At 39.6% G+C, this 26,131-nt stretch overlaps 1 protein-coding gene across 7 annotated transcripts in view; it reads right to left on the bottom strand.

Annotated features, from left to right (window-relative positions):
* The window catches only part of jarid2b (jumonji and AT-rich interaction domain containing 2b), a 447,370-nt gene that overhangs the window by 35,189 nt on the left and 386,050 nt on the right, over positions 1–26,131 (bottom strand). For all 7 annotated transcript variants that reach the window (XM_048524773.2, XM_048524765.2, XM_048524791.1 and 4 more), the window contains 4 exons: positions 12,442–12,534; positions 5,629–5,747; positions 5,393–5,463; positions 4,264–4,378 (listed from right to left, as the gene is read on the bottom strand). In XM_048524773.2, coding sequence (XP_048380730.1) covers positions 4,264–4,378; positions 5,393–5,463; positions 5,629–5,747; positions 12,442–12,534 — 398 coding nt within the window. The remainder of the gene's footprint in view (positions 1–4,263; positions 4,379–5,392; positions 5,464–5,628; positions 5,748–12,441; positions 12,535–26,131) is intronic.

Raw genomic sequence — 26,131 nt, 5'->3', positions numbered from 1 at the left:
ATTAATATGAGAGTTTTAATATGCTTAACTGAAGTACCACATAAAAGGCTGTTAAAAAAACTGAGGCTTACTGAAAACTGGAGTAAATGTCAGCTTAGGTAAATGGCAAAATAGTAGTGTCCCTATATCTGGGCCAGAAGACCAGGGTTCAAGACCCACCTGCTCCAGAGATGAGTCATAACGTATCTTAACAGGTTGATTAAAACAAGTTTTGACTAAAAAGGTTTGAAAAAAAGAGGAGGGATTTTCTTTTCCTTCAGACTGGAGAACAGCAGAGAATGGTGTTCACCAAAGATTGAGTGATCAGCAAGGTTCCTTGCCAGGACTCTTGCTTTTTGTGGCAAACAGTGAGGATGATATTAATCAGCTGCAACCGGAAATAAATAGACTAACAAAATTGACAAACAAGAGATCAATAGGATTTAATTGATAGGATTGATAGAATTAAGAGATGATATAGAAAGGATGAGCAAAATAGCATAAAAAGCATAGCTTTTAAAGACAATAGGACCAGTGGATGTATTTGCAAATGTCTTTGAAAATGGCAAGACATATTGAGAGACTGGCTAGCAAGAATGGGATTATGGCTTCATACACAGAAGTGCTGTGCAGAAAAGCAGGGAACTTATGCAGAACATATATAAAGCTCTGTTTAAGGCACAACTAAAGTATTATGTTCAACTCTAATCACCACACTGTAGGAAAAATGAAGAATCCTTGAAAGGGGGCAGATGAAGAATTTTTGTTAAACTGTTAGATTGCAGAAGCTGAGGTTGCTTTCCTTCCAAGGCAATTGAGAGGAGATATGACAGATGTATACAAGGATATAGCAGGCATAACATTTGTATTTGGCAATTCGGCAAGCCAACCAACAACCACTTCTGATTCTGTTTTTCAGCGTTGTATATCGGGTTCAGTTCAATGGGTTCGTTGATGGAATTCCAGTTGGAATCCCAGGAGACTGACATACGACAGATACATATCAGATATGACTACAAAGACCAGTTAGACCCCTAGATATGAGGGTAGCCCACAAACAAACAACCATCCCACAACAGCTACTGATGAACGTAAAGGATCCCATACCCACAACCAATAGAATTAATATAAAATACAAAATACCGTGCAATGACTGTGAGAAACATTACACAGGCCAAACTTGAAGAAAGCTGACAATAAGGATACACTAACATCAACAAGCCACCAAGAGACACGACCAGTTCTCACTGGTCTCAGTACACACGGACAAATAAGGACACAAATTCAACTGGGACAACATATCCAAAATAGCACAAGCCAAACAGAAACATGCCAGGGAGTTCCTGGACGCCTGGCATTCCAACTGGAACTTTATCAACAAATTGAACTGGACCTGATAATATAAACCACTGAAAAATAGAAACTGAAGTGATGCCAACCACCTCAGCAAACTGAGGCATGTAAATAACAAGCAGGACAGAACATCAACGCTTCACTGGAGGTGCACTTATGATGTTATCCAGCAGAGTGATGAAGTATAGAACATAGAACATTACAGCACAGTACAGGCCCTTCGGCCTTTGATGTTGTGCCGACCTGTCGTACCGATCTCAAGCCCCTCTAACCTACACTATTCCATGTACGTCCATATGCTTATCCAATGACAACTTAAATGTACCTAAAGCTGACGAATCTACTACTATTGCAGGCAAAGCGTTCCATTCCCTTACTACTCTGAGTAAAGAAACTACCTCTGACATCTGTCCTATATCTTTCTCCCCTCAATTTAAAGCTATGCCCCCTCGAGCTCGCTGTCACCATCCCAGGAAAAAGGCTCTCCCTATCCACCCTATCTAACCCTCTGATTATTTTATATGTTTCTATTAAGTCACCTCTCAACCTTCTTCTCTCTAATGAAAACAACCTCTACAAACAAACACAGCAGCAAATCCATAACCCAAGCTACAAATCTTCTGAAGTTTTGAACATTTGCACTTGACAAATAGTAATTACCTTAAACACTACCTCGGAGGATGATGGAAGCAGAGACAGATTTACAGAGCTATAGAAACAGAGCAGGGAAATGGGACTGTCTCAACTCTCCACAAATATAGGGCTGAATTGTCACCTGCCGTATTGAATTGATTCGATGGCAAAACTGCTCCACATCAAATAAAATGGCAATAGGTCAAGCCAACAGAAATGTTTGGGTGAAGAAGCTGAAATAAAATTTACAATTGATTTGATCAAGTCCTCTATTAATCTTATGCAAAATTGTACAATGCAATCCAGAAGTTTGATATGGCCAAAACAGGCAGATGTTGTTTTTCCAATTTTTATCATACAATCCACTTGTTCCAAATTATTTGCAGTTCTCCTGAACTACAAGTTTGTAAATACAAACAAACATGAACTGCAAATGCATCTGGCTGATCAAAAATTATACATAAGCATCGTTGCTCTGGGTTGACCTATTTCCTCAGTGATTGGTTCAAGAGGAAATAGAGCTTTATTAAACTATTTTAGAAGTAATTTTATTGCAAATTAACACTCCAACGGAATCAGATCAAATCCGTTGACCTTCTAAAGCAATCAAGCAAGCTTGAAATATTTCAATCCTTTTTTTATTCTTTTCAGTTGCATGTATTAATGTCCCACCTGCCACAGAGGAAGCATCGGAACAAACAGAATACTTATATAAATGATTAAAGGAACAGTTAGAAAATGTTGTGTCTCACAAAAAAATGTAATTGTCATGCCATTCACAGAAGCAGAATTGTTGGAATAACCAAATTTTACAATTCAATTATCAGTGTTTCTTTAGTTGGTTTATTTGCAAAATGCATTGGATGTGTTTGGGTCATATTTCTGAAAGTTAGCTAACAATTTTCAAAGTAGAGGTCAGTAGGAGTTTACTGCTCCCATCAATCAATGGTCTTCGACCAAGTAGCGCAGACAGAAGCCAACGTGACCAGGGTTTACTGAACTAATTTTAGTTTGCAGCTCTACACTTAATGGTGAGATCACTTGCTTGTAATGATTCCTAGGGAGATTTCTTCTCCATGATTGGCTACCTAGTAAGCTCGATCCGAAAGCAGTTTGCATTCATGGAGTTTGTGCCAAACATGCGATCAATATTTCCATAAAAATCTGAATATTTCCATTTAGTTGAGAAAGGTAACTGAAGCTGTTCATAAATACACTATTAAGGGGCATCTCAACTTAAAGAGCTTGCTCAAGAAAATAAATTACATTTCAATCTTGTTTCAATGATTTATAAATATACCTGGGTTTGCTGCTTTGCATCTCACTAGGATGGCACAAGACTCAAATCCGCAAACCTCCGCAGCACTGAGCTTTATCGGACCCTTCGATTATGGCATCAGGTCTGACCAGGAAGCCTCTGTCCACCCACATGCATCTCAAGATGCACTGAATTAAGACAAAACGGTGTCAACTCCAGTGAGCCACACAAGCAGTTTGCAAAAAAAAAAGACAATTAAAAACAGTGCAGCAGAACTGAAACTGAGGGAGGGGCATATATGAGAGTTGAAGAGGATAATTTAAATGAACAGCAAGGTGCACCTCATTCCAGCCCGTCCTTTAAAGTGCTGAACACTCTGCCTGTCTGACACAGATATGCCAAGTCTGTCCATGCTGGCTAACTGGTCATTTAATTAATGCAATTTTAAGAGATAATTTAAGGAGGTGGACGAAAAATTTAACTCACTTCTGTGTCAGTGAAGCAGGTCTTCAGTTCAATCTGGTGGAAGAATTAAAAGAAACTATTATCCTCAACAATAAAGTACTTGGTGACACTTGAAGGCCAAACTAGTCAAGTGAGGACCAGCCATAAGAAGCTTCATTTATAATGAGGCAATGAATTCAAAAAGAATCCAAACCTATAGCTAACCTGGTATTATACTTTTGAAAAAAAATAGGAAGTTGAATTCAGTTCAGAATTAAACTGAATTTTCAAAAGGTTAAAGAAAAGACATTGCCGTTTGGAAAAACGGATTTATTCTGAGTCCGCTCTCTGGCATGAAAATTCAAATCAGAGCTCCATAAATGCAATCAATATTATTTTCCAAACCGGTACCCCACGATGCAACATTAAAAGAAGAGGTATATCTGACGAGAATTGACCTGTGTGTGTGTGTTGGGAGATAGAATAGGTTGATTAGCCAAACCCAAATCCAGAGATATCACTGATCAATCCAAACCTGCTCTGCTGAAAGTGGGGCTAGCAAGGGAGAGACTCCCCTCCCCAGGGCAGGCACTTACCAAATGCAATCAGCACCAGTGTGTAAGTAGTCAATGTACGGAAGGTGGTTTTGGTCTCGTGACCAGCATGAGGTAGTGAAAACCATGCCAATGTTTAGCCAAGGAATCGTCACTCCTAAAAAGAAAATATAAATTGTAGCAAAATCAGAGCATAGAGGCCGACATTTTATAAAAGAGACTCTAAACGTGCTACTGTATATGAAACACAGCCATGGGTCTCCCAGACCAATTTGTTTGTCCATTACAACTTAGACAGACAAAAGTCCATAAAAGCACAAAAATAAAGAAGAAAAAGGCTAGAAATAACTATCATGCTCATTCCATCCCCATGGAAGGCACAGGCACCGCAAACTAAACAGAATTCACTGTAAAATAAATCTAGAATTGAAAACTCGCTTCAGTAATTCTAACCATGAAATTACTATTGACTGTCATAAAAACCCTTCTGGTTCACTAATGTCTTTTAAGGAATAAAATCCACCAATCTTACCCAATCTGACGTACATGTGACTTCAGACCGAAATGTGGTCAACTCTCAACTGCCCTCTGAAATAGCCAAGCAAGCCACTTACATCACAAAAGTAATGATAGATGGGCACCAAAATGCTGGGTTTTTTTCCCCCAGTTATACCCACATCCTACTGAAACATTTTGTTTAAAATGCCCTCCCATGTTTGGTAACATTGCCACTGGGGTAAGGAGGAAAGAAATAGCTATGACCTATTACGAAATGAAAGTTTGGGAAATTAATTTCCAATCTCCAATGGCAATGCAGCTACAGGAGCTGGGAGTTACCTGTGATGCATCACAATTTAAACTAACTGCCCTCTTTATTGGTATCAGAAAACATGAAGCTCAAGGACTTGTGAAGGGGTGACCCCATACTCATCAAAAGTTGTGGAAACTTGTTTTAAAGAGGTGATAATTCTTTGCCAAAAAACTCACTAGGATCTAGCCTATTTTTCACTTATTAATTTTGTAAGAATCCTGTCTCACCTTACAGTCTCTACTCCTTTCACACAGAAACCCTCCTAAATGATTTGAGAAAGGTCCACCATCTTAAATTAAATAGTATCTTCTCCTCCTCCAACTCTCAAAAGGTATTTATCACTTACTCCGCATTCCGTACCTGACAAAGCACCAAAATGTCGCAGGATGGACCCTGAATTATTAGGAAGGACTGTAAGGTTCCATCCATGCCTGTTTGTAGAAAAGATAAACACGTTTGAAAATGTGGGAAATATCCTGTCACCTGGCCCTCACAAAATAATTTGTAACCAAAAAATTTGGCTGTCAAAGATCAATGATAAACACAAACATTCTGCAATTTCCATCATGATGTGCCATTTATAAAAGAGACATTACCTTGAAAAAGGTTCTGATTTCCCAACAGGGAACCCACTGCCATGTGCTTTTGTGTCTACTTTTCCGGAATGCACTGCTACGTGGGAGTCTTTCTGCTCCACAGCCCTCCAGTATTCTTGCTGTTGTTGGAATGAAAGAGAGGGAACGTTACTGCAGAGGTAACCTTCAAAAATTGCCATGACTCAGTTTCAGAGCCATGGTCCTGCATCTGTAACATTAGGTTCAGCTATGCAGTCAAGAAAAATGTGAACAGCACACGTGAATTCCTATTTGCAAACTGTATTTTCCTCCAAAAATAAAATCAATCTCAGAATTGCAACTGCAAAGTCCTGGAAGACTAAATCTCTCCAATGTTATGAAGGTTGATGGATTGCATGGCAAAGCCCAAAAGTATGCATCATGCAACACACATTTTATATAAAATAACTGCGTAAAAGGAAATTTGCGCATGGAAACATTTAATCTGCATAGTAGCCTACGCACCCATGAAATCTTTTTCAGTTATGTCCTTACATTTGTCAAGGAAACTGTCATTATATAACAGACTTTTGTTGATAGTACAGGTTGACAAATAATGACACAAAGTAAAAGTTTCCCACTAAGTTCCTATAAGCATTACATAACTATAAATTGGAAAATGTCATATTGAAGGTGACAGTTAAAAATAGAAGACCAATATGGTCCACTTTTTGAGTTTTAAGTAAAACAGGTATTTTCAAATGAATTCATGTCAAAACATATGCTATTGGAGTCTGATTCAAGGGAAACAGAAATATGCATACTAAAACAATAACAGGATCACAGAGAATCTGAAAGACAAAATCCATAAGAAACAGGTGAATCAAGAATTGTATTTATTTTTTTTCCCGGTATGACATTGCATGTTAGATCATCCTTCACTTTCTGCTGAATAATACCCTTCCTGACAGTTTACAAAAGGTTTGGCTCATTCAATTTGATTCTTCTATCAAACTGGTCCCAATAGTGCTCCTCTAATATGGCATTGAGATCTTTCTAGAATTAGTTCAGTGCCCTGATCTTAAACATTCATCCTGACAACTGATTCCAACTGGGTTCTTTTGTACAAAGTAAATGTTTTCTGTCTTCTCTACGCCATGGTTTTACTTGGTTGCATGAAAACAAAACTTTGGATTTAGAGATTATTAAATGTTTTCATCATCTGATTTAATGGGCTTCAGCTTGGTATGGCAGGTTAGCACATCATCGAGGGCCGAAAGGCCTGTACTGTGCTGTAATGTTCTATGTCTTACGTACGCTACAGGATTCTTTCTGGGGTCTGATTTGTAAAATCAGGATCGATAATGCAGTGAGCACTGGTGACAAGTTCAGGATGAGGGTTGAGAATCACATGCAACAATCCAGATTAAGAAAAAAGCAATTGCTGGAGAGCGGACTTAAACGGGACAAGAACAGAGCTCTGCAGGATTGACTGGAATGATAAAATGTCTGGAAAAACAGTAACTGAACAATGGGATACCTTCAAAGAGGAGATGGTTTGGCTACACTCAAGGTATTTTCTTCAAATGGGAAAGGTAGAACAAACAAATCCAGAGCTTCCTGGATGACAAAAAAAAATAGAAATTAAGATAGACAACAAAATGTGTGCCTATGATTAGTGTCAGGTAGAAAATAAAATTGAGAGTTAAGACAAATCTTGAAGGTGAAAAAGCAAATAAGAGAAGCAAAGAGGAATTATAAGAAAAGACTGACAGCAAACAAAAAGGTGTCAGAAAGACCTCTACAGCCATATAAAAGGTGGAATTAGGCCAGTTAGAGATAAAATAGCGATATACACCTGCAGGCTATTAAATGAATACTTTGCATCTGTCTACCAAAGAGAGATGCTACCATTGCCATGTTGTCAGGGGAGGGAACACTATCACTAGAAAGGCTTAAAATTGACAGGACAGAAGTATTAACAAGACACAAGAATTGGATGAGATACATCCAAGGATACTGAAGGAAATGTGAGCGGAAATTGTGAGGACACTGATGCCAATCTTTCAGTCTTCTCTAGACTAAAGGGAGGCACCATAACTGCAAAATTGCAAATATTATGGCCTTGTTCAAGAAAGGTTGCAAAGATAAACTCCGCAATTACAAATCAGTTATTTAACTTCAGAGGTGGGAAAGCTTTTAGAGACAATTGCTTAGGATTGAATTAGCAGCTATATGGAAAAAGATAGCTTGATAAGGAAGAGTCAGCATTCATTTCTAAAGGGGGAAAAATGTTTAACTAACTTGGAGTTTTCTGAAGAGGCAACAGAAAGGCTTGATGAGGATAATGCTGTTGACGTGGAATACATAGAATTTCAGAGGGTGCTTAACACAGTGCACAACACATCAGAGAGGAAAGTTAAAGGGCATGGAATAAAAGGGGCAGTAGCAACATGGATGCAAAATTAGCTGAGGTGATAGGAAACAGGATGTACTTGTTAATGGATATTTTCCATGCAGAAGGAAGGTTCATAGTGGAGTACCCTAATAGTTAATACTTCGGCCCTTGTTTTTCCTACTCTATAATAATAATAATCTAGATCTCGGTATGCAAGGAGCAATTTCAGAAGTTTGAAGATGACATAGAACTTGGGAGAATTGTAAACTGAGATGGGGACAGTCTAGAACTCCAGAAGGACATAGCCAAGTTGGTAGAATAGGCACATAGGTGGCATGAGTTTCAAAACAGAGGTTTATGAGATGATACATTTTAGAAGACAATACAAAATAAGGGTATAAATCTTAGACCGTGCAACAGGAGAGGTTTTTGAGTGTATACATGCATAAGTGTGGGACAGGAAGAGAACACGGTAAGCACAAGTAGCTCAGCTTTATTAATAGGGGCATAGAGTTCAAGAGCAAGGAAGTGATGTTGAACTCCTGCAAGACACTTGTTAGACCTCAAGTAGCGTACTGTGTACTGTGTACTGTGTACTGTTATGGATGCCACATTGTAGGAAGGATGTCAACAAAGGAGGGAAGGCGGCTAGGAGGAATTCTGATGGACGCTTTCAAAGTCATACACAGCTGGATAGAGTAGAGAGACAGAAGCTATTCCCGCTTGTAAAAATATCGAGAAAAGGAGGGCACAAATATAAAGCAACATGCAAAAGAAACAAAAATGAAATGAGGGAATTTTTTTTTTATTCATCAAGTACTTAGGATATGGAAATGTACTGTTTGGAGTACATTTAGAAATTATTAGAAATTTGTGCTGTTTTGACTGGCAAGTAAAACCAGGAATGAAGTTAACTTATTTATTGTATCGGTAATGCAGGTTCAACTGAGGCATTCAAAAGAGCGTGGGATGATTATTTGGATCAAAATAATGTACAACGGTATGGGGAAAGAGCAAGGGATTGGCACTAGGTATTTTTGCATCATTGTTTAAAACAGGTCGTAATGAGAAAACTGGGGAACTATAGACCTGTGAGCCTGACTTCGGTTGTCGGTAAATTGTTGTAGGTGATTATAAAAGATAGGGTTTATGAACATTTAGAGAGGCAAAAATTGATTTGGAATAGTCAGCATGATTTTGTGCAAGGAAAATAGTGTCTCACAAACTTGACTGAGTTTTTTGAGAAAGTTACCAAAAAGGTTGATGACGACAGAGCAGTAAATATTGTTTATTTGAATTTTAGGAAGGACTTTGACAAGGTTCCGCATGGTAGACGAATTAATAAAGATAGATCTCACGGGATTTAGGGTAAGCTTGCCAATTGGATACATAATTGGCTCAATGGCAGGAGACAGAGAGTAATGGTGGAGGGCTGCTTTTCAGACCGGATGCCTGTGACCAGTTGTGATCCACAGGGCTCCTTTTGTTTGTCATTTATATAAATGACTTGTATGAGAATATAGAAGGCACAGTTAGTAAGTTTGCGGATGACAACAAAATTGGTGGCATTGTAGACAGCAAAGAAGGTTATCTAAGATTACAAAGGGATCTCGATCAAATGGGTCAATGGACTGAAAAACGGTTCAATCGGGACGAATGCAAGGTATTGCATTTTGGTACAACAAACAAGGGTAGGGCTTATACAATAATGGTAGTTGTAGAACAGAGGGACCCGGGGTAGAGCTACATAATTCTGTGAGGTTTGAGTCACATATAGGCAGGATGATTAAAAAGTCATTTGGCACAATTGCCTTGATTGCTAAGTCCTATGAGTATAGGAGTTGGGGATGTACAGGACATTTGTGAGGCCTCTTCTGGAATACTGTGTCCAGTTCTGGTCACCTAGTTATAGAAAGGATATTATCAATGCAGAAGAGATATACCAGGATGTTGCTGGATATGGAAGGTTTAAGTTATAAAGAAAGTGTAGGGCAGGAAAAGAACACAGTAAGCATAAGTAACTCAAGCTTTATTAATAAGGGCAAAGAGTTCAAGAGCAAGGTGGTGATGTTGAACTTCTGCAAGACTCTTGTTAAACTTCACCTAGTATATTATGTACCGTTATGGGCGCAACATTATAGGAAGAATGTTGTACATTATTTGGATTCAAATAATCATCTAATGCTCTCTTGAATGCCTCAGTTGAACCTGCTTCTACCAAACATCCAGGCAGTACATTTCATATCCTAAGTACTTGCTGAGTAAACAAGATTTTCCCTCATTTCATCCTTGTTTCTTTTGCACATCACTTTATATCTGTGCCCTCCTTTTTTTGATCCTTTTACAAACAGGAACAGCTTCTGTCTATCTACTCTATCCAGCCATTTATGACTTTGAAAGCCTCCATCAGAATTCCTCCCAGCTGCCTTCTCTCTGAGGAGAACAGTCTTAGTTTATTCAATCTATCCTCATAACTCATTGGTATTTGTCTTTTCCCTGTAATGGGGAGTTTCAAAACTGGAGGCACATTTTTAAGGTGACAGGAGAGAGATTTAAAAAAAGGCACAAGGCAATTTTTGTTTTACACAGAAAATGGTTCACATGTGGAATGAATGCCCTGAGGAAGTGGTAAATGTGGGTACAATTACAACATTTAGAAGACATTTGAATGGATATGTGAATAGGAAAGGTTTGGAGGGACATGTGCTAGGCAGATGGAACTAATTTAGTTTGGGAATACGTTCAGCATGAACTGGTTGGCTTTATTTCTGTGCTATATAACTTATAATGAGGCTCACTCAACAAGCCAGTGCAGGCACGATGGTCTAAATGGCCTCCTTCTGCATCACAACACTTTTGGTGATTCTGTGACCTTTTTCATGGCTTACACCTCATTGAAAGTCTTACTACCTGCTGCGGAGACAATCAGAATCATAGGTAGAAACCTTGAAATAGTTGGACTAGGGCACTATATAGATTCAGTGTGACTTCTGGGATTTGAAGATAAGTGAAGTAAACAAGATGCTAGATTATTAGAAGTTTGTGCTGTTTTGACCGGCAAGTAAAACCAGGAATGAAGTTAACTTAGTTATTGTATCGGTAAAGCAAAGCAAACAGTCTGCCAACAATTATTTGCAAATATAAAATACGTATATAGCAGAAAAGAGCATTATTGTTCTAATACACAAATTAACATCAAATAAATATCATGATTGTGTGTGTCAAAAGGCACTTCATAAACTAGCTTTACCACAGCAGTGGATATTTGCTCTACCTGCCGTCAATCTAATTTCATCCTGCAATCAGGTACAGGTTTGCTTTTAGATTTTCAGAACATGTTTTGCAAAGTATATACTTGCAAATCCCAAAACTCCCATGCCTTTTTTAGCATTCCCCATCCCCAGATCTTTACAAATCATGAAAGACACATACAGGGTTAACGGAAAGATTCTTGACAGTGTGGAGGAGCAGAGGGATCTTGGGCTTCATGTTTACAGTTCCCTCAAAGCTGCCACCCAGGTGTATAGAGTTAAGAATGCATATGGTGTTTTAGCTTTCATCAATAGAGGGATCGAGTTCAAGAGCCGTGAAGTTATGCTCCAGTTATACAAAAGCCTGGTTCGGCCACATCTAGAGTACTGTGTCCAGTACTGGGCGCCTCATTACTGGAAAGATATGGAGGCGTTGGCAAAGGTGCAGAGGAAATTTACCAGGATGTTGCCTGGAAAGGATAGAAGGTCTTACAAGGAAAGGTTGAGAGTGCTAGGGCTTTTCTCTTTAGAACGACGAAGGATACGAGGTGATTTGGCAGAGGTGTACAAAATGATCAGGGGTATAGATGGTGTGGACAGCCAGAGACTTTTTTCTAGGGTGGAGGTGGCAATTATGAGGAGGCATAGTTTTAAAGTGAGTGGAGGTAGATACAGGGGAGACGTCAGAGGTAGGCCCTTTACTCAGAGTGGTAGAGCATGGAATGCATTGCCAGACAGGGTAGTGGAGTCGGCCACAGTAGGGTCATTTAAGCGGCTATTAGGTAGTCATATGGATGATAGTATAAGGTAGGGGTGGAGGCCAGATAGACCTTAGGATTAAAAGTTTGGCACAACATCATGGGCCGAAGGACCTGTACTGCACTGTTCTTAAAAAAAAAAGTTCCACTTTCACTTCCAATACACAATTATTACAGTGACTAGTGATTACCAGAAATTTAAGTCAGACCCCTGGTCAAATTCCCCCCTTTATCTCCCATGGCCACCTCCTTTCCAAATCCTACTCAGTGCCACCTTGTACTAAAAGCATAAATGTACGTCACAGTTAAATGGAACAGAAGGATTTCTATTCCCTTTATTGGTATATTTCAGCTATTTCATTGAAATCCCTAATCACAACATTTAAGCATAAACCACACTATTAAAATGGGAACATGTTAAAGTTTATGTACAACTTCAGACTCTTACCTCCACTTCAGATGCTGTTGGTTCCTTACTAAAGCACATATTCATCATGTTTCTAGCTGTCCGATAAAACGTAGTCAGTGACACAGATCGTCCCTGTGCAAAAAAAATCAATTGAGAAAGCCAAACAATTATAGCAGTCCCCGATCTAATAATGCAGTTTCCCAAATCATTATAAAACCACCTAAGTTGTTAGGCAAATTTTCTCCAATTAAGACACTGAGATATCATGGACCTACCAAATGCATTACCTTTAGCACCAAGTCATCAGGTCAGTAGGAACATAATTATCTCCAAGTCACATACAACCACATTCATTGATATACATTATTAACTTCATCATGAATGGGTCAACTCACTTAACTAATAGCATTGTGGCAGCACAAATACTATGTAAGTTGTTGTGGTTCAAAAAGAAGGGGCATTACCACAACACATCTTCTCGAGTGCTCAGGGAGTTGAACACTTTCAGTATTGCCATTCAAATAAAAAGAACCTGCCTGCCCTCTAAGATGAATGACAAAGATCCCATGACAGTATTTAATCAAAGGCAATGGAGATCTCCCAGTCTCCTGAACAGCATTATTCTTTCAACCAACTGAGCTACAACAAATTAACTGTTGATGAATCTGAACGTGGCTTTATCAGGTATTGCTGTGCACCTTACCCATCACATGTCCCAGTAAAATTACTACAATTTCAAAACAACTTAATTTTATGTAATGTGTCTTAGGATGTACATCATCATAAAAGGCAATACACAAGTGAAATATTTTTCCTCTTCATGTCTGGCAGAACACTTGAAACATAATACATTATGCTGACTTTCTTTATAAAAAAAGAGCACACAAACAAGCACTTTTTCCTGTGTACTAATAACATCTCTTGTGACAGGAAGACCCTGAATACTTACTGAGGAAGAGAGGGGACACTAAACAGAAGCAAAGAATTTAATCACAGAACAAATTGTACAGTGAAAATTAGCTGTAGGTTTCTGAAGGTAGGGAAACCAACATTAAGTTGAATGGGTGCTGTGAAAACAGTTGACTTTGTTTTCTCCTCCACAGATGCTGCCATACCTGCTGAGCTTTTCCAGCAACTTTGTTTTTGTTCCTGATTTACAGCATGCGCAGTTCTTTTGGTTTTTATAATGTTGGACTGGTAGGATATGAAGAGTGGAGTCTTATGGAGTCTATGCTGGGACTTCAAATTATTAAAGACATAGGTGAATAGAACAAAAGTACAGTAGCAAAATTCTGATATCATTAAGATAGGTAGGAAAGTGATGTGAAAACGTTAGAAGAACATTTCATACAGATATGGACAGCTTCAGTGAATGGGCAAAGAATCTAGCAGATCGGACAGCATCTGTGGGCAGAAAACAAAGTCAACTGTTTTCTCTGTACAAAGGCTGCCAGACCTGCTGAGTTACCCCAGCAAATTGTATTTATTTGTCTCACATCTCCAGCAGCAAGTTAAGAGATAACAAGGTGTACAGCTGGATGAACACAGCAGGCCAAGCAGCATCAGAGGAGCAGGAAAGCTGATATTTTTGGACTAGACCCTTCTTCAGAAAAATCTAGCATCAAGTTGTTTGTTTTATTTAGCAAGTGGAGTTTCATATTGGATAGTGAAAATGTTCATATTGGCAAGAAGGATTAAAAAAGCAGTGTTACTTAAATGGAGAATGAGTAAAGAATTCCAAGGCGTACAAAGACGTGTATGTTTTGGTGTTCGAATCACAAAGTAGATGTGTGAACATACAGCATTTAATCAAAGGAGGATAATGGAATGTATCTTTTATTGTAAGAGGAATTAACATAGACGTAAGGATATCATGCTTCAGTTACACAGTTCTGGTGCGACCACACACTATGTGCAGTTCTGGCCTTTTTATTTAAGGAAGAATGTAAATGAATTGGAGGTGGTTCAGAGATTGTACAACTTTGGAACATTGCCACAGAAGTCTGTGGAGTGAGCATCAAAATATTATTAAGAAAGAGGTGGATAAATTCCTGTTAGACAGTGGACTCATGGGTCAGCAGGGAAAGAGGAAGGTGGAACTCAAAAGACGAACAGAAGCCATAATCTTATTAAATGGCTGACTTGAGGCTGATTAATCAACTTTAAACTCCTACTTCCTTTGTGGAGATTATTTCATCAAGACAGTTACATAGAAATACTCAGAACTAGAAGGGACTAGAGCATCCATCTGACAGCTACCAAATTTTAATTTAAAAAATGCACACTGCTCCCTAAATATAATTCGCAATCACTTTTACCAAAAAAATACAAAAGGAGTCTCGTGGTACAGTCTGTTTCAAATATTTCCTTTACATGTTACCCCTTCCAAACTCAATTTTGTATCCTCAGCTAAATGAAATATTAGGAGATCCAAATTAAAACTTATAAATTTTAATAAAATGTCTAAACCTCCTCTTTCCAGCAAAATATTCATTCAGGATTCTCACATCAAGCACCCAATTTCTAGCGTTGCTCTAAGTCCTCCTTTGTACTAGCCTCAAAATTTTCATGCATTCTGAAGGAGGGTCACTGGACCCAAACTGTTAACTTTGATTTCTCTCCACAGATGCTGCCAGATGTGCTGAGTTTTTCCAGCATTCCAAAACTCCCACGTTCTCATTCCTATACAAAGTCCACATACGCAGCATATATCCCAGCAATAATGCGACTGAGCCTCTCTGGCTCCACCCTCAGATTGACTGAAAATTTTGAAGCCAATTTGCTGGAGCATAGAGAGCTATATGAAGATGGAGGTAAACAGGTACGAGAGAAGGAACTTGGACTTACCAGTTCTGGAATAACCGTGGCCTACAATGATGGAAGCAAAGGCAATGACTGGAGTGGTCAGAAGATTGAATGTCAAGTTTCAGCACTAAGAGCAACATTTATGGAATGCATCCAGGCAGGTGAAAATCCTTAACAAAGTTTGAGAGACATGTGGAAAGCCAGTTCACTTGTTTAATGGAACGATATTGTGTGCTGCCAGCCTCAGAATGAAGGTGCAGCAAGGAGTTTGAAATGAGTCGGTGTCAGTTTCACACTGATGCTAAACAGGCTAGCTTCACATTTGGTATAGAATGAATATTCACCATTAAGCTAGATGGGATATCACACAAGCAGTCAATAGTACTGCAATAAATAAACATCAAGCTGCAGCACATTCTCCAACTACAAAACACTAAAAGTCTGTGACAGATCATCAGGGCACAGGAGGAAATATTCTTTAAGGAAATGCAGTGATAATATTGGGACAGGCAAGATTAGAATCACAAAATCATTGTACCACAGAAATGAACTATGGAGGAGAGGCAATAATTAATATTTTCAAAGGTGTCACAGGGCGAATCTAGCAAGGGATAAGGGGTGCAATGAACTGGTTAAGAGTCTCACTAATGGCACTCAGATCATGGAGTAGTAGCAGGTACAAGTAGAGCAGCTACACACAAGAATCTCAGACAAAAATGCCCAAAAATTAAACAAACAAGTTACCTCACTAATCCTCCTGACAGCTTGGGGAAACACAGCTTTATCAGTTATTAGGAACCTAAATTCTCTGAGGCATCAGATACTAAGACCTTTCAAGAGTTAGAGAACTAGCAAAATCAGTATTGGGATTTTTCAAAAGGTTAAGATGACAAGCACAGGCATGTGACTTTGGTTTAATCCTTAAAAAGATGCTGAGATGCATTTTGAGATGAGGAATTAATGCTGTAACCATGTGGGAGTGCCTAATAGCTGAAACCCAACTGGCTTTATCATTGAAAAATGTGGCAGCAAGCGGAACATGTGGTTTTCAGGATATTCTGATGGAGTGGACACTCTCTCCAGCCTGACTGAAATCGGGGACATGCCACTCGAGTGAAGGCAATGGTATAGCCCCACTTGGGACATATTCTGAGCACAGGGACTCTTGGTCAGTCCGTAACACATCCCAAAACAAAGCCAAGCCTGGGCCAAATTGTTAAAAACTCTTCTTCAGAATTCAGGCCAGCAAGCCATTGTAGTTGCTGATGTGCAGATTCTAGACAGTAAAACAGCCCTACCGGATTTGAACTGCATAACACCTGACAGGCCGAAATCCAGGAGAGTGCACACACTGGAGTGCCCACCTACCTCATTTAGTTTGGAACAGTTAAATTGCTTAGCAACATACAATTCAAAACCAAAATAAATATCTGGTTAAATGCTCACCTAGTTCTAATGGAGGTTGATACTGGCACAGCCCTTTCAATGATTGCAGGACCAACCTTTAACAAAATTCATTGTGGACTCCAACCTTTAAGTTTGTGCAAGACCCCATACAGACTGAGAACCCATACCAGGGAACCTTTACAGTTAAAGGGGACATCTCAAAAAGGACCAGAACTGAAGAAGCCGCTGGTTCAGTTACAACTGATTTTAGTAAAAGCCTCAGGCCCAACCTAATGGGGTGAGATTAGTTGAGAAACACTTTTCAATTAGAAAATGGTTGCATGATTGAAGGCCTAATTAAATACCCAGATGTTTTTCTGGAAAGTATAGGGTCAATTAAAGGAGGCCAGGCTACCTTGCACATTAGCCAGGAAGCAATTCCATGATTCTGCAAGGCCTGCCTGTTTCATGCATTTTATGGGCAAAAGTAGAAGGCTGGAAAACGAAGCAAACATCAAATCAGTGTGGTTTGCAGAATGAGCAGCAGCTGTCATACCAATTGTGAAACCCACATGACACCCAACAGACCGATCCCCACAAAGGCGAACCATAAACAAACAGTAAATTCCGCTTCACAGTTGGATAAATACCCAATCCCCACATAAAGGGGTTTATATGCATAGCTACCAGGGGCTTGTCCTTCATAAAGCTGGACATGAGCTTGTGTACTTGTAATTGTGGTTACATGATTCCCAGAAGTATGCTACAATAAATATCCATAAGGGTTTGAACGAATAAATAAGACTGCCATTTGGGGTATTGTTACCTTGTGCAATATTTTTCAGTGGATGATGGAGACTAGTTTACAAGGTCTACCTTAGGTCGCCACTTATCTAGATGACACGCTAATAACAGCGTAGGCCAATAGGGGAGCACTTCAAGAACTTGAATACCGTCCTTGGACATTTCCCCCAAGTGGGCGCATGCCTTACGAGGGAAAAGTGTGTGTTCCGGCAGCCCAGGTGATCTACTTGAGCCACAGGGTCAACAGGACTGGGTTACACCCATTAGAAGATAAAATAAGGATGATCATAGGTTCTCCAGCTGCCACGTCTGTAGGCACAATATGATCCCAGCAAGATCTAGTGTTGCCATGCAATGTCATCGGCATTAGCTGATAGGTGGCCCAAGAAAGAGGAACACCTAATAGTGTATGCCTCCAGGACCTTGGCAAATGCAGAGCATAAATATGCCCAGATAGAGTAGGAAGGTTTGGTAGCCATATTTGGAGTTGAGAAGTTCTACCAATACATTTGAAAACGTAAATTTGTAATCATAACATAGCACAAACCTCAGTAGGTCTACTTAAAAGGTAATAAGGCAGTGCTAACCATAGCTTCAGCCCAAATTCAGCAGTGGGCACTAATACTAGGTGTGTACAATTACGAGTTGGAGCATGGTCGAGGAGGTCAAGTGGAAAATACATCACCAGCAGTACCACCACTGAGTGAGTTCATAATGGTTTTCAATTTTCTGGACACACTTCCAGTCACAGCGGACAACAGCAGACTTCAGATGCAGAAAGACCCAGTCCTGGCAAAACTGATACAGCTGATAGTGATGGGGGAAACCGAAGGGCCATCACAACCAGAACCAAAACCTCTCTGGACCCGACCAGAGATACCAGACTACAGTAGAGGACATCGTATTATTACAGGGAGCAAAAATGATCATCCCAAGCAAAGATACTACCACCTGATATTGGATGAACTCCTCCAAGATCATCCAGGGGTTTCCAAACGAAGATGCCAGTGAGAAGTTATGTTTAGTGGCCAGGAGTGGATGCTGACGTAGCTATGTTAGTGGGGCAGTGCCCAGAATACCAACAAAGACAAAAATTACCAAAAGCAGCTCCCCAACATTCATAACCAGGTAAATCCTGGACTCGTTTACACTTTAACTATGCAGGGCCTTTCATGTTATTAGCTATTGTGGTGCCCACTCAAAACGGATGGACATGCATAGAGTTCATGCGTCAAAATGGGAATGATGGAAAAAAACTGCACACATTTTCTGCAATACGCAGATTCACAGAAGTGTTGGTCACAAATAAAGGGCCACTGTTCACCAGCAGGGTATTTGAGTACTTCCTAAAGTCAATGGTATTTGGCATATAAGGACAGCTCCATACCATACATCATCCAATAGTCCAGAGGAAAGAAGGCAGGCTTAAAGAAACAGCTGACAGCTTCACTAGGTATCAAACTGTCCCAGTGCCTATTTAATTACAGGACCACCCCTTAACCAACCACAGAGATAGTTTCAGCAGAATCGCTAATGTGGAGAAGACTGTACACCAGGTTAATTCTAATCTTGCTGGACCTGGGGTGGAGACGGTGAAACAGCATCAAGAGTGCCAATGCCAGGCACAAGACTCCACTATGAGAGAGAGAGACAGTTTACATCAGGGGACCAAGTTTAGTATAGGAACCACAGGGAATGGTCTTGCATGGGTAAGAGGTATGGTTAATGAGAGGTCAGGTCTAGTGACTTATAAAGTTCAGATAAGTGCAAGTGCCCTGACCAGGCATGTGGACCATATGAAAGCTGCAAACTCAGAAGCAGCGTGGGAAATAAAAGTACCCAAATCCTTGATTGCCTTTCTGACTGTTCAGAACACCTGGGTTCTTCCTCTCCATCAAGCATCGAAGGCAGCTCAGAATCTGAAACAGACATGGCAGATGTTGTCACCTCGACGCCTTTGCCACCTGAACAGGAGAACAAATTTCTTCCAAGATGCTCTGGGAGCAAGAAATGAGGTATTGTGCATTACATGCACCCTGTATCAGAGGCAGAGTTAGAGAAACCTGAGCCGGTGCTATAACGCCCAGGAGGAGCTACAAGAAAAATAAGAGAACCAGCCCAAGTCCTCAGGCTCGGTGGGGAGTGTTGCTGTTGTTGTTGCTGGGGTGTGGATATAGTAATTATAGTGAGGTCTGCCAGGTGGCCTTCAGAGTATGATTTCCCTAATCGGGGCTGTTATTCTGGTCCAATCAGAAAATCCTGGCTTCCAGATATAAACAGGAGTGTAAACAGGTTCTGTTCACTCAGAACTGAATCAGTGTCAAGAAATCTTGGCATATAAATAAAGAGTGACTTGGTGATGGGATTCTGGTCTCTACGGAGTTATTTCACCTCCTTCTCCCTCCCCAATGTCATGACTGATTTTGAATCTTGTTCATCATCTTTTTGTTTTCAGACAGAACCCTTCTATATTCTGGAATTTACAAAATTATCAAACAAGGCATCTGTATCTATATTACAATCATTAATATTGCAATTGCCTTTTGTTCAAGGGCATCTTTGTCAATTAATCTCTCCTAGTCTCTGCCATATCCCAAACCTTACCTTCTGTTCTTCCTTCATGTTCCCCTTTTCAAAAGCATAAAACTCAGCCTATTTCAACACTTCCTTCAATTCTGAAGTTTGCTCGACTCAAAACACTCACTATTTCTTTCTTCACACTTGCTGCCAGATCAGCTCAGTATTTTCAGCACTCTTTTTAATTCACATTTCCAGCAGTTGCAGTGTTTTGCTTTTAATAAGCCAACCTGCATGTTGTACATAAGTAACATTAAAGTAATTGATGTAATTTACAGTAGTGCCAGCACTACTTAACCGCAAAGCTGATAATGGTCTTCTGTGGTTAGCCAAATTGTGAAAAAAATGGCTTTAAGAAAATAATAATTATAAGTTATATTATAAACAAACCAGATGAGCTGTTACTATATCAACGCTTCTAAAGTCATTCCTTGGATGGAAAATGTTTTGCCATCAAGAGTGTGAAGATGCTATATTGATAAAGTAGTTATTGAAAAAGTTGCAGTGTTAAGTAACTTGAGATGCAAATGTGCGATATGCAAACTTTAGAATACGTCAAGACTATCATGCAGTTTTTAAACAGAGGTTACATTTTTATGTTAGCTTTACAAAATGGAATTTCTTTTTGTTTCAATGTCTGTATTCCTATATCCATACTGGATAAGTCTGCTTGAATTCAAACTGCCTAGCTAGCAATCTGTAGAATGTTTAAACAGAATACTGGAGACTGCAAAATAATCAAGTAGAAATCCAACTGTTTAGCCATAAAATTTGGGTATCTAACTTAAGTCTGACAGGAAATTTCTGAAAGCAAACAATGCAGTGCTTACAATACTGTTATCAGTCCTGAAACTGTCAATTTCTGAACAATTAATAAACTTAAAAACTGTAAACATCATTATACTTCAAACAATACAGAGTTTTGATAGCATATTCACTTTGTTAAAGAAAGAATCAAATGCTAGCTACGATGAGGGATTGGTTCTTTTATCAATTTTCCTCATCTCTCCCAAACAGATTGATCACTTGTGAAATGGATCCAAAATGCCAGGAATGTTGCCCTATTTTAAAGCAGGAATTTAGAGAGTACCAGAAGGTCACAATGCCAGTTCAGTGTCCAACTGACATCTATACATGCAAACTTTCCAAAGGAATTGGGAGGGCAAGCCAGCTGGAACAAAAATGCCAACTAGTTTCAAGGACACATATTACAGATATAATGACAAAGCTTGATTTTCTAACATCAAAAAGTTAGCTACGTGTTACGTTTACCACTGAACCATCAATAGCAAGAGGTGCAGCAAAGGTGGCAGAACAAATATACAAGAAAGTAATTGAAAATGATTTTGGACCTTCAGAAATGGGGTGTACTGATTATTGGGATTAGGAGACTGATTGATTGTGAAAGGGCTTATAATTTTCTACTTTTAAAATGGGATATTTGGATGAAGTCAGAAAAGGTTACTGTGTGAATAATTTGAACCCGAGTCTGAATTCGTGTCAAGAGGGAAAACAGCAATCATTTAGCTAGGGAGGTGCTGTTGACTAGTTTATGATAAATTGTTTTATGCTAAAGGGTGTGATAGTGCAAAGCACTTTGATCTCCAATCTTCAAACGTCAGGAAATTTGTCAATAAATTCAGTAAACATACAATTAAACAGTAAAACTTCGTCAACAATCAATGAATGTGGGATCAATTTTTTTAAGCCAATAGGAACCCACATCAAGAAGCTATGAAGCTCCTCGACCTTCCTGGAACTAGTGACAAACACCAATTTTGAAGTAGCAGACAAATCACTCACGTCATGAAAAGCGTCAGATTTATTCATGCCTGCTGAGCAATTTTCCATTCATGACCATCACACAAGTTAGAAATGTAATAGGCTAAAAACACTAATTGTTGAAATGGAGTTATTTCTACTTGAGGACTCAATTCCTAACATAATTATCATTTCTACACAAATTATCTCTAACTAATGGGAACGAGAAGTAATACACAAAATCTAAGCACCCTCTCGTAGAACTACACTAATGGCTTACAGAAGGGAAGATGAAAGAAAGAAAAAGTGCCAAAAGCGGGTGGTCAGGTGCAGGTACACAAAATGTTAGACAAGATGAGAAGAAATGGGTTATCTGAGCAGCAATGCAACTGAAACTTCCACTTTACACACTAGAAATGTTAGGGAGTCAAAGCTGCAGCTACCTGGAAATGTGAACATCTCCCTTCTCTTCCACAAGGGTTGTAAAATTAATCTTCCCTCCCTAAAAAAATCTCAAGACAGAATATTCCCATAATTACTGGCATGCTCATTACACTTGGCACAAACTGATGAGATCATTACATATTCAGCATAAGTGAACAAAAGGTTTTTTGAGCACAGGTTTACTTTTATACAAGAACTGTCCTTTAGCTGCCAAAACTTCACAGACAAGTTATTCTTTTGTGTTGAAAGACGGCAGTAAGTGCTATACAGGACAATAATCATTACCACTCAAAGGAGCAAAAAGAGGAGCATGTAGTGCTTCTGAAACAACATAAAACAGAGACTGCAGCTTCTCAAATAGCAGGAGTGTGCATGGGGGCAGGGGAGGTGCCCACAGATCAGCAGCTTCATAAACAAAAAAGGGGATCTTCATGGAGAGGACAGCATGAAAGTGCCTACAAGCAGTTTATATCTGTCAGAGCTGAAGTCCATGACACAGAAAAACAGGTAACTGCATGGAGAATACTTTTTCCATGTCTCTTTTGATCAGCCAAGTGGTTTCAATCAGGACACATTATAACAGCTGATCAGTACAGTTAGAAAATTCACTTATTAAATATTTAACATTCAAATTAATTAAGTAGAATAGAGATGGCTGGACAGGCAATGTACTGCAGCTGCAGTTGGTGGAAGCTGGTTGCCACCAGTGCAATCCATGGTGACCACATATGCAGCGAGTATTGGCTGCTCAAGCTATCCCAATCTGAACTGCAGACCGGTGACGTATCAGGAGCTGAAACAAACTTTCAGGGTTGAGTCACCTCCTTACATTAATGATAGCAAATTTGAACTACCGTCAGTGACACAAAAGTGTAACCATGAGCGAGGCATCTATGGAGTTCCTGAATTTAGTTTTGCTGTCTTAGTCAGGGGTTCTGTCTAATCTTGATCCGAGTGGTTGAGGGCACAAATTGAAAGGGATGAGCGATAATACTACAGTACTGTGGCACAGCACGTCAATCACATGAGAGGAGAAAAGGAAAAATAGTAATGGGGATACTGGAGGGACAGGAATAAATACAGTTCTCTACAGCAAAGACAGACTCCTGAACACTGTTACTGAGCTGGTGCCAAGGTTCAAGACATCACTGGTGGGCTGTGGTGGAACTTGGAGTGGACGGGGAAGGATCCAGCTCCATAGTGTTAACCATATGGGTTGGATTAGAAAAGAGGTTCTAGGGAGGGATTATGAGCAACTTGGAGCTAAATTGAAAAGTAGAGCCACAGTGGGTAATAATCTCCAGACCAGTACCTGAGGCGTTTGAAAATTGGCATAAGACAATCAAGAATAGAAAGGTATCAAAAAAAAGGTTGACGGAGCAATGGCACGGGTGGAAAAACAGCTGTTTTGCTGAGGCAGGTTTCATTTGAACCAATGTCCTGGCAAATCAGATAACTGGGGCGCAGATAGTACTTTAAATTAATTAGTGGCTGGGGGGGAAGGAGGGTTTAATTCAAGGGAAGTTTAAAAAAAAATCAACATGAAACTAGAGCACAGAGGTACAGGGTAGTAAAGAGGCAAGTGATAAATGAAGTGTGACAGGAAGGGATAGAAAACATATGTGGAAGAGTGCAGTAGTAATTAGAACTAGAAAGAGTAATGATTGTCATTTAAACACATGGAGCATTTAGAATAAAATAGGTGGGACAGCACAAATAAAAATTAATGAATATAACTTGATAGCAATTATAGAAATGTAGTTGCAGAGCAACCAAGACTGGGAACTCAATATTCAAGGGTATGTGAGATTCACGAAAAATACAAGAGGAGGAGGTGGGGTTGCATTCCCAGAAGGGCAGGCATCAGTGCAGCAATATAGACCATGTTACGGAACCAGTTTGGGTGAAAACAAGGAATAGTGAAGGAAAGAAGTCACAAGACTGAGCTGCCTAGAGGGCCCTGAAAAGTTGCCTCACTACAGGACAAAGTACAGATCAGGAATAGTGGATGCATGCAAGAATTGTCACAAATGATTCTAATCTACATATTGACTGGACAAATCAGATGAACAAGGGTAACATGGATGATGATTTTGTGCAGTGCATTAAGTGTAGTTTCTTAGAGCAATACACTGCACAAACTACCATGGGAAAGGCTATTTTAGATATAGTTGTCTGCAACGAGATGGGATTAATAACAGATCGTATAGATAGGTATTCTTGAGGGGAGCAATCACAACATGGTAGATGTCAAATTTAGCTTGAATGACAGCAAATCAAGGCTCAATCTAGCATCCTCAATCTTCAACAAGAAAGTTACACAGGAATGAAGAAACAGTTGTCTAAAGTGGACTAGGAAAGTAAGCCCAATGATCTGTACTTGCAGAGACAATGGAGACATTGTTTGAAATATCCCAAAATTCACTCAATTCCAAGAGGGTTCCAGGGATTGGAAAACCACTTACGTGATATGCTTATTCAAGAAAGACAGAAAGCAAAAACCTACAGACCAGTTCTAGGATCTATTATTGAGGAAAGAAGAGCAGGACCGGGTCTGGGTGGGATGCCCTTCGGAGGGTCAGTGCAGACTCAATAGGCCAAATGGCCTCTTTCTGTATTGCAGGGATTCTATGTTTTAATTCGTACAGGGTCAACAAGATTAAAATAGTAAATGCACGGCTCAAAGATTGGTGTTGGAGAAATGGGTTTAAGTTCATTAACATTGGTATGTTTACCTATTCCCTTGTCTACCCAACTATTTGTTTGTCTCCCTTTCTGGGTTCAATCGCCACCTATCTTTTTAAACCCCTATCTTCCCCCTCTCACATCACCCAAACTTCAACAACCTTTCCCTAGCCACTAGACTCAAAATGTTAAGTCTGCTTTCTTGCCACAGATGCTGCCATGCCTGCTGAGTTTTTCCAGCAATTTCTGAGGGCATTTTCAGCATGGTATTGTGTAACAGGTGCTGTAAAAGATGAATGGTGCGGCCACAAGTATTTACTATATATATTAATGGCTTTGATGAGGAAAGTGAATGTACTATAGCCATGTTTGTGGATGACTCAAAAAATAAGTGCAAACGTAAAGGTGAGGATGACAGAGAATCTGCAGAGGGATATAGACAGTTTAACTGAGTGGGCAAAAACGTAGAAGATGGAATATAATGTGCTGAAACGTGAGATTACACACATTTGCAGAAAGAGGTGAATGTTATTTAAATGGAAGGAAAGACTGCAGAAAGCTACAGATCAGAGGGATTTGGGAGTCCTCCTCCATGAATTACAAGAAGTTAGCTTCCAAATGAGTAACAGGAAACACAAATGGAATGTTGTCTCTATTTCAAAGGGAAAGGAATATATAAGTAGGCAAGTTTTACGAAAACTGTGCAAGGCCCTAGTTGGACCACAACTGGAACGTTGAACACTTTTAGGCCCTTGATCTAAGGAAAGAAATTCTGGCATTGGAGGTAGTCCAGAGAAGGTTCACTGGGCTGATACCAGATACGGAGGGAGTCTTATGAGGACAGGGTGCGTAAACTGGGCTTACAACCAATAGCATTCAGAAGAATGAGATGCAACCTCCCTGAAACATGCAAGATCCTGAGAGGACCTGTCATGGTAGATATAAAAAGGTTATTTCTCCTCGTGGGAAAGTCTAGGGCTAGAAGGCGCAATCTCAGAACGATGGGTTGCACAGTTAAAATTTAAGATGAAGGGGAATGTTTTTTTCTTGGGGTTGTGAATCTGTAGAATTCTTTCCCACAGAGGGCTGTTGACGCTGGGTCATTAAATACATTCAAGACTGAGACAAACTGATTTTTAATCAACCAGTAAGAGAAACAAAAGATAATGAGGAAAAGGCAGGGTAGTGGAGTTGAAGATTATCAGACATGGTCTGATCTCATTGAATGGCAGAGCAGACTTAAGGGATTGAATGGCCTACGTCTGCT

The sequence above is a fragment of the Stegostoma tigrinum genome, chromosome 2 (assembly GCF_030684315.1).
Source record: "Stegostoma tigrinum isolate sSteTig4 chromosome 2, sSteTig4.hap1, whole genome shotgun sequence".
Classification (NCBI taxonomy): Eukaryota; Metazoa; Chordata; class Chondrichthyes; order Orectolobiformes; family Stegostomatidae; genus Stegostoma; species Stegostoma tigrinum.
The sequence above is the reverse complement of the archived record's forward strand: the minus strand, read 5'-3'. Positions and strand labels throughout refer to the sequence as shown.